We start from the raw sequence: 16,080 nt of genomic DNA on the forward strand, positions 1-16,080 counted from the left end.
TAAACATTCACACTGAGGGAATGTTATTTAAAAGCCTTAATAAGATATGAATTTGGGTAACACTTCAATTGTCTTTCTGAGAGAATGACTCAGGTGATCCAAGACTCAGGACTGTTCTTCCTATTGTTTTCCCCATCTGCAGAGTCACTAAATAATTATGTTGTTATTGTTATCGAGGCCTCACTTCCAAGGAATTTCAGCAACACCTGGATATACTCACATTTGACTGCAGTTTGATGATTAAACTTCCTGCAGTTGCTTTAGTAACCACTTTTCCAACAATTCTGTCACTCTTTTGGAAACCTCACTAGACTCTACTTTACTAATCCACTAATTTAGTTCTTCATGCTTACCTTACCATGCTTATCTTTCATAAGCACAATAGATAGAAGCAGTTCTGAAAGTCTCAGAAGGATACAGAGGAGACATCAAGAAAAGCACGCACACCACAGAAGACTGTGCCAAAACAAATGAGTTTATAAAGATCACTTTGCTATGTAGTCTATTTGAACATTGTACATGCCATGTCTTTCACCATATATTCTTCAGACTATAAATAAATCAAATTGACATATATTCACAATCTAGCACCATCTGCTGCGTAAAAGCGGAAGGCATTTTAAAACAAAAAAGGATCTGTTCCTTTTCCTACATGATACATCTTAATCAGTGAAATGTATTCCTGTTTTTACAAATGTGTAGCTTGACTTTAAATACAACAAGCTTTTGAAAAGAACCATTTGAGGAAACCCTTCTAACTATGGATGTCATTTACTATTAGTTTCTGCACTGCGTTAAAATTAATTTATTTGCAAAACACTAAGCCAAGAGCAAGAAGCAAGAAGGTGTCATTTGAAGTATGATGAATCAGATGTTTGTGGAAGAGATGCATATAATCAGAGATAAGGGTCATGGTTTATATATAAATTCTTCTAAATTAAGATAAATATTGGATTTAATAATTGAGACAAACAATTCATCAGAGAGTGTTTTAATTTGCTAATTATATTTTTCTAGTGGTTTATATATATCCTTACAATAGGTCTTTTTTTTTATTAGCTATGACAAAAGCATGAGATATTATTCCGAAGAAATTTCATTCAAGAACAAAAGTTATACATTTTTTTCCTGTTTATTATTCAATTAAAATATATATACATATCCCTGACATTCCAAGTGTCTCTATCACTTTTTAAAGTTTTGGGAAGATCATGGCAAAACATAGAGGCATATTCTAAAATTAATACAGGCTGCCTCAAAAAATTAACCTTAAGCAACTTTGTTGCCCAAAATGACACTAAAATTAGCTCATACAGGAACTTAACTCTCCTTCATTTCTTCAATAGCTAAGCTGCCTCATTTGACTTTAGCATACAATCTGTTACAGAACCACTGAAATCATTTAATATAACAAACTTGTTTACAGTTTCTTAAGTCTCTCACACTAAAGCATTGAAAAATTATTTTAATTCCTCCCTCTGCTTTGTCGAAAAGGCATTATTCTTAGCAAGCTGGCTATCAGCAACACAAAACAAAGGAATGTTGAATTACGTTTCTGCTTCAAAAACAGAAAGAAAAAAAAGGAAAAATAGCCCACAAAATGTCAGTGTATTCTGGCCTGTGCAAAGCTGAAGCACTTTTCCTTATGGGCACTGACCCAAAGACAACTATCACTGTGGGCCACTGGGTGCTGCGAGTCCTGACCAGAATCCTGCCTGAACACATACCAGAGGCTGAAGACGGTCCCCAGAGTCCTTTGTTTCAATCAAAAAAAAAATCTATTTTGCTTATTTCTACAAGGAGGGGCTCTCTCAACAGATAAAAAGCACAAACTGTAGGCCAACCATCAGTCACATAGCTATTTGGACACAATTTTAAGTTGCTGCTTAGCTGCAAATGTGCATTCTTATCAGGATGCTTTAGCCCTGTGCTGTGGCTAGCAGGATCTTCGGTGAAGTACCTCTGAAAACCCCAGAGTACCCAGCCTCTTTGATTTTTTCAATAAATATACTAAAAAAATACACTGCTTGCTTTTCTGATCATTTCTTTTGGTGAGCTGCTTCATAGTTTATAGTACTGGAAAGTGGAAAAGTGGAAGTTCTACACAGATAAATAGGACTCAGAGCTGAAATGTATTTTTAGTACTCCAATTTTCTGAATAGACCTAAAAAAAAAAATTGTTCATGCTATAAGAACCAGTCATACGCTCCAAAGTTAGAGACAGGCTCCAGCTGCTCTGACTCACCAGCGGGTTTTACAAACTACAAAGGAGTATAAAGGCTTCACCTCTGCCCATTCTTCCTAATGTTTTCCCCATGCAACTGCTTATTCATCTGCAATGAGGCTAAAGTGATGCAAACAGCAAAAAAAGCTATGAATTATTTCTTAGCACTCTGAACCTTAGTTTATTGATGTTGCCTTCTTAAATCACATTTTCTCCGTATCAGATCAGGACTTCAAATTACCTGGTACCAAATCACTCTCCTCAGGAGCAAGCAGTCTACAATTTCTAAAACAGAATACAAATACAAGCCCTTGCATTACCCTTGAAACAGGATAATACATTGCAAAGCAGAACAGATAAAAAAATTATGAAACGTTAAATATCAAAAAAACACACCCAGCTGCAAGTCTACAGAAAAGCCTTGTGAACTTTGTTCATAGTTTTCCATAATATTTCAGAATATCAACTCTAAACATAGCTGAATATTTGCCTCAGATGTAGTGATCTATTTCTTCAACTATGTTTTTTCAGTTGCTAAGAAACTTCCTTCTCCTGTTTCTTGTAAAATACAGATTTATAACATCCCACGTGCTGTCATCATTCCTCATTGGATTGACTTTGAATATACCTGAAAGCATTTCATTGCTTCTAGATTTTATCTGCTATGGTCCAATGAACTCCAGTGAGCTTGAACCCGACCTTGACATACTGCTCTTTACCTTCAGGTGATAATCCAGAAAGTAACTGCTCACAGTCAAGTTTAAAATCATTCTTTTCAGACAGTTTTGAGGAAAACAAAAAGATCAAAAACAAAACTTGACCTTCAGTGTTCTCTGACCTGAAGCCAAGTGCAGTCAGATCTTCTCCCATCCTCATGGCTCCCTGCCACATGGGAAGTCTGAATCTAAGGCTTGCTGCTCACTTCATCAGGTGCAGGTCTGGGGATTCTTTTTTGTATTGAAAATACAGCTTACAAATATGGCAACTATTTCAAAATGTATTTCCAAGCACATAACTTCTAGTGCAAATAGGAAAACTGTTCCCTGAATAGATTTTCGGCATGAATGCATCCAAATGAATTCATAGGCTTTTCTGAATCAATAAATCATTTCTTTGACACATCAGAGTTGCGGCCATAGAAAGGGACCCTTAAGAACACGCACATTTTCATACCTGTAGCAGAGCCTTCTGATCAAATCACATCTGTGCATGTGTGAATTTAAAATATGAGCTTAACACAAAAAGCTTTGAAACTATAGCCTTTTAAGTATATAGAGCCATTGCCTTGCTCAGAAGTGATCAAGTCCTCCCTGAGTATTATGCTAGCAATCAGCCCAAAACCTGAACTCATTTGCATTACAGCAGACTACATCTATCTCACCTATACGTCAATGCTTAGTCAGTCCCACTAGCTTCACTGGGATGAGCAGGTATCGAACACCACTGGGATGAGCAGGTATCGAATCAGGTAATTTGATAGATTGTTTAAAGCTGTAAACTCAAGTCTTGTGTTTAAACCCATTCAGCAAGGTCAGAGGAGTAAGACCTCGATCCTTGGTCTGTAAGTCCCTGTCCTACCGCTTGATCATTCACAGTGACACTGATTGCCCATGTGCATCCTCGGACCATGGACATAACAGTAATTGCAGCATTAACTAGTAAGATGTATGGCAGACTTTCATACCGAAACCAAGATCAGTTGGAAACCAAAATTACCCCCAAAATCCTTACAACCTACTTCATGGCAATGCTTTGCACCTCCTAGCAGATGCACCCAGACTTCTTGACGCTGTTTCTATGAACAGGCTAACAGGGTAAGTCAAAAATCATCAAAACTGTTTCTCAAATTTAAAAAATGGGAGTTTATTCAAATCAGTTATGAACAGGCTAACAGGGCAAGTCAAAAATCACCAAAACTGTTTCTCAAATTTAAAAAATGGGAGTTTATTCAAATCAATTCTTTTTACAAGAATACCTGAGTCTGAGCAGGAATTTTTGGAAACTGAAAGACCAGTTTCCAAAATGTTTATTTTCCAATAATGTCTAAAAGCCATCCCAGTGCATGTATTCTTCTTTGCTCTTGACTTCTACCAAGCAAATCATGTTCTATTCTTCACTCACAAAATGCACCTTTTCATTATTCTCCATTCAACTTTACTCAGAAAGCCTGAGTTCTCCCACAGAAAATAAAATAGGGAAATCTTGTCATTTAATCTCTACGGCCCTTGAGCAAACAAGCCTCTCAATGAGTAATATTTAAAGGAGATCATTTTTCTTCAGCCTCACCACCATCCTTTCTGCCTATGCTTTCCTCTTCACACGGATCAAAACTGTATGTTTTTCTCATCTAGAAAGCTCTTATTGCTGTAAATGTGGTTAGTTATTTTCTCTATATTATAAAATGCAGAGGACATACTTGCTTTACTGCAGCTAACAATAATTACAAAATCAGAAACTAAAACCAGTTGTTGCTTTTTTTTACCTAGTTACAAATGGTAGCCGCCGTGGCAGCCAGCCAGCAGCACTGGTGGGCCCAGGGATGCTCAGAAGGCAGAACCCAGCCCATACCGCGCCCAGCCTGGGTCTGCGATCAGCTCCGCACGTCACCGCCGACCTGCAGGGGCTTCACCACCCTTCGCACCCGAATTTCCCTCCAGGGAAACGCAAGGACGCAGGAACCGCCATGACCAGCTCACGACTTCGCGACCCCACGAGCTGCGGCCCCGCCGGCCGCAGCCAAACCGGCCGAGCCCACCGGGGGCACTGCCCGCCCCGCCCCCGCGCCCCGCCGGCACCGGCATGGCCAATGGGAGCGCGGGCCGCGGGAGAGCTCAGCCAATCAGCGCCCGGGACGGTGCTGGGGGCGGGCGCGGGGGCGGCCGGCGGTGACCGGGACCCGCCGACCCGGGGCCGCCGCCAGCCCGGGGCCCGCGGCCAGGCCAAAGGCGAGCCCCGCGCTCCGCCCGGCGCCCGGCCGCGCGGTGCGAGGGGCGTGCCGGAGCCGCGGGGCTGCCGCCGCGGATCCGCGCCTGCTTTTCCCCCGAGCTGCTTCTTTCCCGGGCCCTGGGTGCAGCCCCGGCTTCCGAGGCTGCCCGGATCCCTGGGGTGCCGGGTGAGCATTGTCGCCTCATCCTGGCCCGAGCGGGGCAGTAAGACAAAATAGAAAATAAAATAAAATAAAATAAAATAAAATAAAATAAAATAAAATAAAATAAAATAAAATAAAATAAAATAAAATAAAATAAAATAAAATAAAATAAAATAAAATAAAATAAAATAAAATAACACAGGAAAATTAAAATAAATAAATAAACCAGCTCTCCCCAGGCGAGGGCTGTCGCAGTGCACCGCACAGCTGACGGATCGGAAGCCGCACCCGAGCGCGGCGAACCCGCGCAGGACCCGCGCCCGCGCTCCCGCCTGCCCGGCCCCGCTGGTCCCGGCAGAGCCGCGCGGGGCAGCGCCGGCAGGATTGCTCCGCGGGGCTTGCGCAGCGGCGGCGGTGCGCGTCCCGAGCGGGCCACCCGCGCTCGCCCTCTGCCCCCGCCCGGGGACCCGGGGGACCCGGTGCTGGAGTGCGTCTCTCCGTGAGGGACGTCGCAGGGATGGGGCCCTAAAAATGAAATGTGGCAGAATTGCTGCCTGTTGTCTCCCCCTGTATTTTGTATTTCGATTTAGCCGCTGCACAGCAGTTAAAAAAAAAAAAGAAAAAAGGGCAAAGCAAGTTCTGTTGGGTTTTTTTTTTTTCCTCGACTTCCGTCCTTTGCGGTTGTTTATATTCGGTTCGGCTCGTGTTTTGTTTCTTAACTCAAAAACTACGTTAATTTTTAGATATACAGACCGTTAAATCACACAAATGACTGCCCAGAGTACGTTTTTTTGTAAAGGTAGCCCAAGTATTATGATTTCATGGGACGCTTCTATTAAAACACACAAACTCCACTGATAACGTAAATAATTCCCGGATCACAGTTTTATTATACTACCCTTTACTACCCTTTCCACAACCTCGTAGTGTACATGACGCATCTCTCTCCGGCAGCAGCTACATGGCGGGTGCCATCCTTTGGGAAGGCAACAGATAAATATTGAAGTAAAGAACTGGCCGGCTAAATTCCGGGTCCTGCTGCCGGTGCTATAAATGACAACAGGATTTTCGACTCCACCGACAGATGAACAAGATCCCGCTCTCCGCAGGAGAGACCTTTACTTTCATGACAGAAAGGCAACTTGCGTCCTGGGATAAAAACGAATCGAGTAGGTGGGTATTTAGTGCACTATTCCAGACAAAAATAAATAAATAAATAAATAAATAAATAAATCCTAAATCCTGCAGCTTTCGATTCTAAGTCAAACCTTTAAAGGAAATACAAGCCTGGCATTTGAATTCCCTTTTCCTCTTACCGTCAAGCACGTTTAGCCTTAAGTGAGCAAACGGAGGAACAGTTTTGTATCTGAGATTCTTTCAGATGCTGGAAGTAATTTGTTTGTATTTTACATTGCGTCACCTACACCCTGGACTGGAATAGGCCCCGATCCTGGAAACTCACAGCAGCCTTCTATCTCTCCGCATCAATCGAAGAGATTTACCATCTGCTTCAGAGTTGTGAGCTACGCAAAATCAAAAAGCGGGGCTCCCTGCCGTCTCCTCTGCCTCACCGAGTGCAGTGACACTCAAGGCACCAGCTCGGCCCCGAGCGGGGAGACCCGCACAGCGGCCGGTCACTATCGGCAGCGTTGCATGGCTTCCCGCGGTGACCCGGAGGATTTTCCAGGGGTAGCAGGGGTTTTTTTGACAGTTTATTAAGTTGAACGCGTTTCAGGTTTTTCATACCTACAGTATAAGGAGATTTTTCCCTCGGATAAAAGTAACAACGATCCTAAAGAAGAGCGTTTGCAAAAGGGGCACGTTTGACAGAACACAAACAGATAAAACAGGCTAATAATGTTCAGCTTTTAACATCTCTGTGCCGGCCCTGTGGAAAACAAACAAACAAAAAAAAAGATTTCCAAAAGTGGTAGGCATAGGGAAGAACGATTTGGGGTTTGCTGGTTTGTTTTGCTGAGTGAGAGAAGGAGAATACCCAGACGAAATATTCAGGGGCAAATCCTTTAGAACTTGGTCCAAAGACGCTGAATAGGGCAGGATCTGGGCCGAGCTCCCGATAGCATATGCTATCAGCGCTGTATGCTATAGCAGCGCTATGGAGAAACAAGACATCCTGCTGACAGCACTTCAGTGAACAACTAGACAGTGAACAACTAGACAAACAGTAGTTTGTCAGTAACTTTATTTTTTTTAAAAAAAATGGCATGACAAACTGGAACCAAGACCAAAATACTGTATCCACTGTACATCATTCATTAGAAAACAAACATACACCACATTTGTATTCTACCAAACAGAGAGTGTATTTCCTTTAAAATTATATAGTGCGTGCTTTTAGATTCATGCTTTTCAATATTTATTTTACATTTGTTACTCAAATATTATCTGTTATAAATAATTGCAACTTGATCAAATGGTGCACCTGTTAGCATATGCGAACCTCTTCAGCGCTGTGTGGCTTTTTGTTGCCTTTTTTTTTTCCCTTCTTTCCAAAACGCTGTTGGTATTGCTTTATTAGGCCCCGAGAAAGCACGTCTGAGGTGTCAAATAAAGTGTACGATGCCAGAGGCGTTTGCAGAGCCGGGACTGCTGCTGAGCCCCACGGCCGGGCCCGCTGGGACAAGTGACGGGAGAGCACATAGAAAAAAAACGTTTCCAAAAGGCACAAGTTCCTCGACACAAAGGTACAATAAAAATATATGGCCACTGAAATCCAGGCGCCTGTGCGGAAGCGGTGCCTCTCCGGTGGGATCCCGGGCCCGCCAGGGTTTCGCCCCCCCCCCGCCCCCGGCCGTCTCCCGGCACCGCGGCTGCACAGCGCACTCCTGCCCGCCCCGCCGGTAGCGGGGCCCCGCCAGTCCGCGCCCCGCCGCGACACGGCCTCCCGTGGGACCGCCCCGGGAGGCCGAGAGCTCAGAGCAAGCGGGGGGTTTGGGGAGAACTGCGGAGGGCCCCCCGGCCCCTCCCCGCCCCGCCCCGCCCCGCCCCGGCCGCCTGCCGCATCACTGCTCGCGGTTCCTGCTGCCGCTCTCCGGGTCGCTCTGGTCGTCGGTGAAGCAGACATCCACGTCGCTCTCGTTGTCAGTCTTTTGCTCCTGCTCGGGGTGCGCGTAGCCAGAGTCACTTTTGTCCTCGGCCGCCTTGCCGAGGCTCTGCCCCGGGTGCCGGGACTTGACGTGCCGCTCGAGGTCGCGGCGCCGCACCAGCACCTTGCCGCAGTACTCGCAGCGGTAGGGCGTGTTGCCCTCGGCGTGCAGGCGGATGTGCTTGTTGAGGTTGCTGGGGTCCCCGAAGGGCCGCAGGCAGACCTTGCACTTGAGCGGCTTGTAGCCGGTGTGAGTCCGCATGTGGATCTTCAGCCCGTACTTGCGGGAGTACAGCTTCCCGCAGTAGAGGCACAGGTGCCCGGTTTTGGGCTTCCCGCCGGCCGCCCCCGCCGCCCCCGCCGGCAGCGCCTCCAGCCGCCCGCGGCCCTTCTCGGCCGCCAGCTCGGAGAGCTGCTGCGTGTGCATGGCGATCTCCCGGTCGATGCTGGCCAGCGAGCCCAGCTCGGCGGCGTGCAGCCCCGCCGCCGGCCCCCCGAAGTACGACACCGACTCGGGGTACTTGAGGAGGCCGCCGAGGTGCAGCTTCAGCGGGTAGTAGGGCGCGGCGCCATAGAGCAGCTCCCCGTTGTAGACGGTGAGCGGCATCACCGGCAGCCCGCACTCCCCCGCGTACGTCTTCAGCCCCTCGAAGGGCGGCAGCGCGAACCGCTCCAGCGCGCCGCCGGGCAGCGGCGGGTAGCGGGCGGGCGGCAGCGCGGCGGGCGGCAGCCCCCGCTCCACCTGCCGGAAGGCCGAGGCCTCCTCCAGCGGCGAGAGCAGCGGGAAGGCGCGCAGCCCGCCGCCGCACGCCAGCCCCGCCGCCGCGGCCGCAGCGGCCGCCGCCGCCGCGGCCGCCGCCGCCGGGGGGGCGGCCTCGCCCGGCAGCGCCCCGCACTTGGGCGGCGCCTCGGCGGCGGCGCGTCCCGCCTTCAGCCCCCCCAGCAGCTTGGAGAAGCCGAGACCCCGCGCCTCCTCCCGCAGCGGCCCGGCGGGGCGGAAGGCCGAGCGCGCCCCGGGGCAGAGCGCCAGCCCGTTGCCGCCCGCCGGCCCCAGCAGCGGCCCCGGCCCGCGGGAGGCCCCCACGCTCATGTCCAGGGCGCGCTCCTGCTCCTCCTTGCCCCCCGCCGCCCTCTTGGGCAGCGCCGGCTTGGCGAGCGGCGGGGAGGCGGCGGCCGCCTCCCTCTTGACGGCCTCCCGCGGGCCGTAGCCGGGGGGCGGGTGGCCGCGCAGCGCGGCGGCCGGCGGCTCCTTGGCGGGGAGCCCGAAGGCGGCGGCGGCGGGCCGGCCGTGGTCGTGGTGCAGGAAGGGCCGGCCGTGGCTCAGGGCGCAGTGGAAGTGGACGTGGGCCTTGAGGCTGTTGGGGTACTTGAAGGTCCTCCAGCAGTACCAGCAGATGTACCGCTCCTCCCCTGCGGAGGCAAGCGGAGGGGCCCGTCAGCAGCGGCCGCGCATCCCCGTGCCTCCCCGCGCCTCCCCGCGCCCCGGCCCGCCCTCGCCGTGCCGCCGTGCCGTGCGGGCGCTCCGCGGTCGGGCCTGCGCTCCCGCGGACGGGGCGCCGGCGGGGAGCAGCTGCTGCCCCGAGTCGTCTGTCGGGGGGCCCATCTGTTGGCGTTTGCAGAGGAGGTAGCGTATGTCAGGGAGTCGGCTGCACCGAACAAAGGCCAATCTAATGATCGTGAGCCCCTCATTACGCGGCGAGACAATATCCGATATGTATGGGCCATATGTAATCGTTCCCTTTCAGAGGACAATGCCCTTTGTGCCCCGTCCCCTAAACATTTCGGCTTCTCTCAAGCGGAACAGACCTCGGTGGCCGCGGCCGTGGTGACTGCCCGGCACCACGGAGGCACGGGCTTCGCTTTCCCCCTCCCGGCCCTGCTTGCCAGCAGTGTCCTCCCGCGGAGGAGCATCTCCCCAGACCCCACCGTGAAACGCGGGCTCTGCGGGCAACCTGTCTGTCTGGGTATCTTTGTCTTTTTCTTTCTTTCTTTCTCTTTCTTTCTTTCTTTCTTTCTTTCTTTCTTTCTTTCTTTCTTTCTTTCCTTCTTTCCTTCTTTCCTTCTTTCCTTCTTTCCTTCTTTCCTTCTTTCCTTCTTTCCTTCTTTCCTTCTTTCTTTCTTTTGCTCTTTCTCTCTTTCTTCCTCTCTCTGCCTCTCTTTCTTTCTCTTTTTTCTCTTTCTCTTTTTTCGCTTTTCCTTCCTTCCTTCCTTCCTTCCTTCCTTCCTTCCTTCCTTCCTTCCTTCCTTCCTTCCTTCCTTCCTTCCTTCCTTCCTTCCTTCCTTCCCTCCTTTTCCTTTTCTTTCTAACTCTGTCTCCCCCTCCTTCCCTTTCCCCCTCCTCTCCTCTCCTCTCCTCTCCTCTCCTCTCCTCTCCTCTCCTCTCCTCTCCTCTCCTCTCCTCTCCTCTCCTCTCCTCTCCTCTCCTCTCCTCTCCTCTCCTCTCCTCTCCTCTCCTCTCCTTTCTTCTCTTTTTCAGTCTGTATGTATCCACCTCTCCCTCACGTCCCTCCCCGTCACTACAACACACCGACAGGACGTTTCAGAAGCCCCCGGAGCTCCCTCGCGCGCTGCCCACCCTGCCCGTCCCCCGCTCCTCTGCACTCCTGAGCTGAAGTACCCAAACGCCCAAGGCCAGGCCAAGCGCCACACAGAAACGAGAGGCCGCTCCGGGCCTGGGGCCAGCTCCTCACCTCTCGGGGGGTCCCTTGGGGGGCGATGGGGGGGTGAGGTGGGGCACAAGCGACCGGGGGATGCCGGGAGGCCTCGGCTCAGCCCTGCGCTGCGCTCCGCGGCAGCCGGGGCACCCGGGGGGGCGGCGGGTGACCCAGGCGGACACGCTGGCCGCGACCAGCCTCCCGAGAGGGCTTTTACTGCAGCGTTTGGGCCGGCGAACAGCCGGTGGCCACTGCGGGTGAAACACCCGCCTTTGCTCTCCGCGGGGAGCTCGGGCGCGAGCTCGCGTGGAAGGATCCAGCGCTGTGGCGTGTCTCGTCGCCCGTGTCCTTGCCGTCGCGTGCAGCCCTTCCCCGCTCGCCGTGGGGCGGCGGCCCGCGGGCTGTGCAGCGGTGTGCCTGTCGGCAGACGCGGGGGTTTCGCCCCGTCGAAGGAAGGCGGGAGGCGGGAGCGTGTCTGCCCGAGCCCGGGTGAGGCAGCGGCCGCGGGAGGCGAAACAGCGGCCTCAGTCCCACCGCCCTGCATTGTAAAACGGGTTCGGGAGCGGTACGGACCGAGAGCCACGGACCTCCTCGGGCTCCCTCCCACCGCCCGCGTTTGCCTTCGCGGGTCTTTCCCTCGGCGCGGTTTGGCCCCTGTGGTTCTTAGCAAAAGCGTGACGGGACCGGCGGGACCGGCTGCCTCCCGAGCGCCACCGAACCCGGCCCGGCGCGTTCCCCGGCTCAGCGTCAGTCCAGCAACCATCGCTCGGGTTAAAAAAATAAAAGGAGGAAAAAAAAAAAAAAAGAAAAAAAGGAAACGAAAAACACCCCTTTGTTGTCACGGTAAACCCAAATATATGGGGTCAAACACAGATGATTTCCAAAGTTTTGTTTTCGTTTTTTTTTTTTTTTAAAAAAAAAAAAAAACTCTTAATTTCTTCCGCCCTGGGTTGGTTTTGGGTTTTTTTCAGCGTACTATCCTTAAAAGAAGAGCGATTCCGCATTTTGATATACCTATTCTGCGTCCATATTAATTAGTCTGGAAACTGTGGGGCCGGAGACACAGCAGATCCGCGGGGTCAGTCTGCAACTAAGCCTCGCTTCGACGGGACGAGGCAGATGCCACACGCTGGGTGCCTCTGACAGAGCTGAGCTTTCTTCCCTTTACTTCCTCCGAGCAGCGCTGGTACCCATCCGCGGGCAGGACTGCTGGGTGAGGGTAGAGGGGGGCAGAAACCAGCACCGTGTCTTCCTTCCTGCAGCCCAAAATTTCGCCAGAGGCCGGGCTTTTCGAGGGGGTGACCCTCCACAGACCCATGGCCTCACTGCCCTTGGTGGGGAGGACAGAGACGTGACAGGGAGTTTCTTTTCCGGGTACAGGTTTAGTAGAAGGAGGAATTCGGAGGTTTGCGCATCGCACGAGTCGGATGGGACGTGAGCAGCCGGCGTCCGGCTTCTGGGCAGTCACCCCTCCAGGCCGGACCCTGATGACCCTGCGGAGCGGCCAACCTTGGGGGTGGGTTCAGGGGGCTCAGCCCCTCGCCCGATCGTGCCCTCGCTCCCTTCTCAGGGGCACCGCCAGGCGGAAGGATCTTCTGCGTAGGTCCGGAGCAGGGGGGTCCCCGGTCGCCAGCTGAGTTTAGGTTTAGCCCGAGGTGAGCGAGCGCCCGCCGGCCGCGCCGAGCCGCCACCGCCCCGGGGAGCGGCCGGACCCGGCCTCCGCCCGCCGGGATTAGCGGGAGGGTGCGCCCGCCGCCGGAGCGGCCCGACGGGTGAACGCTGAGGGGTTTCGTCTTCTTTTTCCCGTTTTAATGTGCTGCCACCTTATCGTTTTTGTTAACGTCGGTGTACTTCCAGCTAAGAATCAGCTTGCAGACTGAAACAAGCGGCCCCAGGCGGGCGTCTTCCCCTTCCCGATATCCTCGGGTATCCTTATCTGAATGTCATCAGACGCCGACTTAATTTTTTTACCTAACGCATCCTACTTCAAAGGGACTGCCCAGTCTCGTTTTGACTTGACTACATGAATCTGCCCCCAAAATAACCTGAAAAGAGGGTCTGAGGTTCCTCTGACCGAGGAACGCGCAAGGTGAAAGAGATGTTTTTAGAAACTACGAAGCCAAATTGCTGTCTCGCATAACAACACCAGAGTTGTTTCATAGAAATCCTATTTGCCTATCAAAAGATCATTAAATTGTGCCGATGACGGAACGACTCGAGGCACGGGGGCCTTTCCATACGCCACCGAGTTAATAGATCACCCTTTAAACATAAGCAGATGGAGTCTTAGTTTAAAGGGTGGCAGGTTAAAAGTCACTGCAGCCTTGCTGGCATTAATTGTTCTGAGGGCGCGGATTTGAAGGGCCCACGTTTGCCTACCCCAGTTCGAGCTCCCGTCAAAGGTGTGAATTAAAGAGGGTTTGTTTTGTTTCATTTAATTTGATTGCTCTGAAACGAATTGCCCGCATCTGTACCTTTCTCGTCGTGCGTCGGGGTGGCCGTGACGGGGATGTCGAACCACTGCGCCAGGGGGTTGGAGTACCAGACGGTGAGCTCCTCTCCCGGCTGGACATCTCGCAGCGCCCGGTAGAAAATCTGGGAGGGGAAGAAAGGAAACTTCTTCAGGAGGCTTGAGAGGGGAGGCAGGTGGCGGAGAGCGGTGGCAGGCCGGCCCGGAGCCGCGCGTGGGGTACCTGTCCTCCTGGCAGATCCGCAACAGCCTCCAGTGTCTGCTCTTGGGAGTTTCGGGCAGCCCGGATTAACCCTATCCACTCCAAAGCGGAGCTCCCGGCTTCATCCACTAATTCCCCTCTCACCATCCGCACCTGGAAGACAGGCGGCACCGCTGTCACTTCCACGCGAGACGAAAGAGAAAGAAAGCGAAAAGCTTACCCGTCCCCCTGCCTGCCTGTCTGCCTGCCTGCCCGCTCTGCCTTGCCCGGCGAACCTGCTTTCCCACGGCGGGCAGGTGTCTGGGCATCGCAGCTCGGGAGCAGCGGCGAGAGCATCTCCTTTTGTCGCCGGCTTGACCCTTCCATCCTCGCCCACCCTCGGGGGGGAACCTTCTTCGACTCGCAGGTGCCTTGGGAGAGCCGCGGCTGGCCTGGAGGGGGTTGCTGCTCTGCGGGGGTAAGGATGGAAGAGCCCGGGCCCGGCAGAGACCTGCAGCATTGCGAGGGGAAACGAGATTTTTCCCTTGGGTCGCACTGGCCCAAACGCACCTAGTTCAGTCGCAGCTGCTGCTTTTAGCTTAAGGCTATAGTAAATGCCCAGGTAAGATTTTTTTTTTTTTTTTTTTTAAGGGTTTGTGCAGTCTCTGAGTTCGCGCAAAACAATTGCGACATGCAAGATACAAGACTTGTTGGGAGACGGGGAGGGGGAAAGGGGAGAGGATTCTGCTTAGCTACGAAGTCTCTGTAGCCCCATACTTCATAATCTGCTTGCCCATACAAAGAGAAAATGAAGTGCCCGTTCCCTGAATGACCGTGCAATAAAAGTCATCGGAACAAAGCCGTCTAAAGCGAGAAACCAAGGGAGCCAGATGAGAAATAAATTTGAGTGGGCTGGCAGAGCGTTTAAAAACAATTAAAGGGCATTAAAAATCCGAGCGGAACGCGTGAGCCGCGGCTGCCCGGGGGGTGGAAGGAGGGCTCTGATCCGCAGCCCCCCGAAGAGCGTGCTGGACGGGGCGAGTACCCTTCACCGCCTCCTGCTCGCTCCTTCCCAGCTCGGACATCGACTGACCCCGGCGCCGGTGGCTGGGCGGCCGTCACCCCCTCCCGCCCGGGCTGCGCGGGTCGGTTGCGGCTCCGGGGGTAGGAGCCGGCCCCAGGTTTTGCGGGGAGGCCGGGCTGTGCTCCACCGGGCGCGGGGCTACCCGGGCACCGGCGACTCGCACCCCGCCACCGCCCTCGGGGGAGCCCCGGCCCTCTCGCCCCGCGCTCCCCTCCGGCCCCAGCCAAAGGATTCGCGGCCGGGGAGAGGGATTGGGGAGGGCCGGGGGGCTCAAGCCCGACCCAAACGCAGAAATAAATCGGTGCATCTGCCTCTCCCCCTGCTCCTTCCCCGGACAAAACCCGGGGGCTGTGAGCGCCGCACGCCCCCGTCTCGCCGAGGCTCCGGGGTCGAGGAGCCAGCCGAGGCGCGCCCGGGCCCTGCCGGGGAAGGGGCAATGCCCGAGTGAGCGGAGCCCCGCGGGGCGGGGGTCGGGCGGCGGGACCGGCGCCATCCGGCACCGGGCACCGGGCACAGGGCACCGGGCTGCGGCGGCGGTTTCAGCACGTCTATGTCCAAGGCGGGGGCGCGTCCGCTCCTCCGGGAGAGCTCCCCGGTCCCCCGGCCTCGCCGCGGAGGCCGGAGGGGCTAGCGGGGCCCCGGCGCTGGGGAGGAGGGGGAGAGAGCACGGGCGGGCTGGCTTTCCTGGCAAAGCCGCGAGGAGACATCTCGGGACGCTCTGGAAACGCTCCCCTTTCCTTTCCTGGCTCGCTCTGGGAAGGGAGAATCGAAGAGAGCGGGGAGGGAAGAGCAGCCTCTTCTCCCAAGCCGGCTTCCCCCGAGTCAACGAAAAAGCGAGGTCCAGCGGTGCAGGAGAGAGCGTAGGAAAATACCTTTTTCTTGGGTCCTGGCTCCCTGCGGTCTGACAGGTACTTGCCCAGTTTGAAGATGCCCGGGACAGGACCCAGGCGCAGCCCGGCCGGGATGCAGCTCTCGGCGCTCACGCTGATGGCCGGAGCCCTGCTGGTTTGCATCGCTGCCTCTGGGTGGGAGCGCTCGGGAACCCCAACTACTTAAGGGGGCCGGAGTGACAGCGGCGAGCGGCGGGGAGGATGAGCACAGGCGTATCTCCGCCCGCAGAGTGACGCGGCGGTGTGCGGGCGCCGGCTTTTCAACGGGAGCAGGAGGGGTACCCCTTGGCAGGGGGATGCTCTGGGGCGCAGAGTTTGGTGAGAGAGTTTGGCTCCTCGAGCAGCTGCGGAGTCCCATCCAAGAGGGTCACATGGAGCCTTTC

General features: G+C 53.5%; 1 protein-coding gene across 1 annotated transcript; it reads right to left on the minus strand.

Moving 5' to 3' along the window:
• Window positions 1-8,311: 8,311 nt before the first annotated feature.
• On the minus strand, window positions 8,312-15,911 carry PRDM13 (PR/SET domain 13). The gene is made up of 5 exons (XM_074820555.1): window positions 15,680-15,911; window positions 13,766-13,897; window positions 13,547-13,667; window positions 9,315-9,828; window positions 8,312-9,233 (listed from the first exon to the last, which is right to left on the minus strand). Exons 1-5 carry the CDS (start codon window positions 15,818-15,820, stop codon window positions 8,336-8,338), a joined length of 1,806 nt encoding a protein of 601 aa, XP_074676656.1. The 5' UTR covers window positions 15,821-15,911; the 3' UTR covers window positions 8,312-8,335.
• Window positions 15,912-16,080: the final 169 nt, after the last annotated feature.

This window comes from Strix aluco, chromosome 3, assembly GCF_031877795.1.
Source record: "Strix aluco isolate bStrAlu1 chromosome 3, bStrAlu1.hap1, whole genome shotgun sequence".
Classification (NCBI taxonomy): domain Eukaryota; kingdom Metazoa; phylum Chordata; class Aves; order Strigiformes; family Strigidae; genus Strix; species Strix aluco.

Excerpts from the sequence above, each read along its gene's own strand:
- PRDM13 (XM_074820555.1), bottom strand. The coding sequence starts at position 15,820 with ATGCAAACCAGCAGGGCTCCGGCCATCAGCGTGAGCGCCGAGAGCTGC. Across the intron at positions 13,898-15,679 it reads AGCCAGGACCCAAGAAAAAG|GTGCGGATGGTGAGAGGGGA; the intron begins GTATTTTCCTAC and ends CCTGTCTTCCAG. Across the intron at positions 9,829-13,546 it reads CCCGACGCACGACGAGAAAG|GGGAGGAGCGGTACATCTGC; the intron begins GTACAGATGCGG and ends TTGCCTCCGCAG.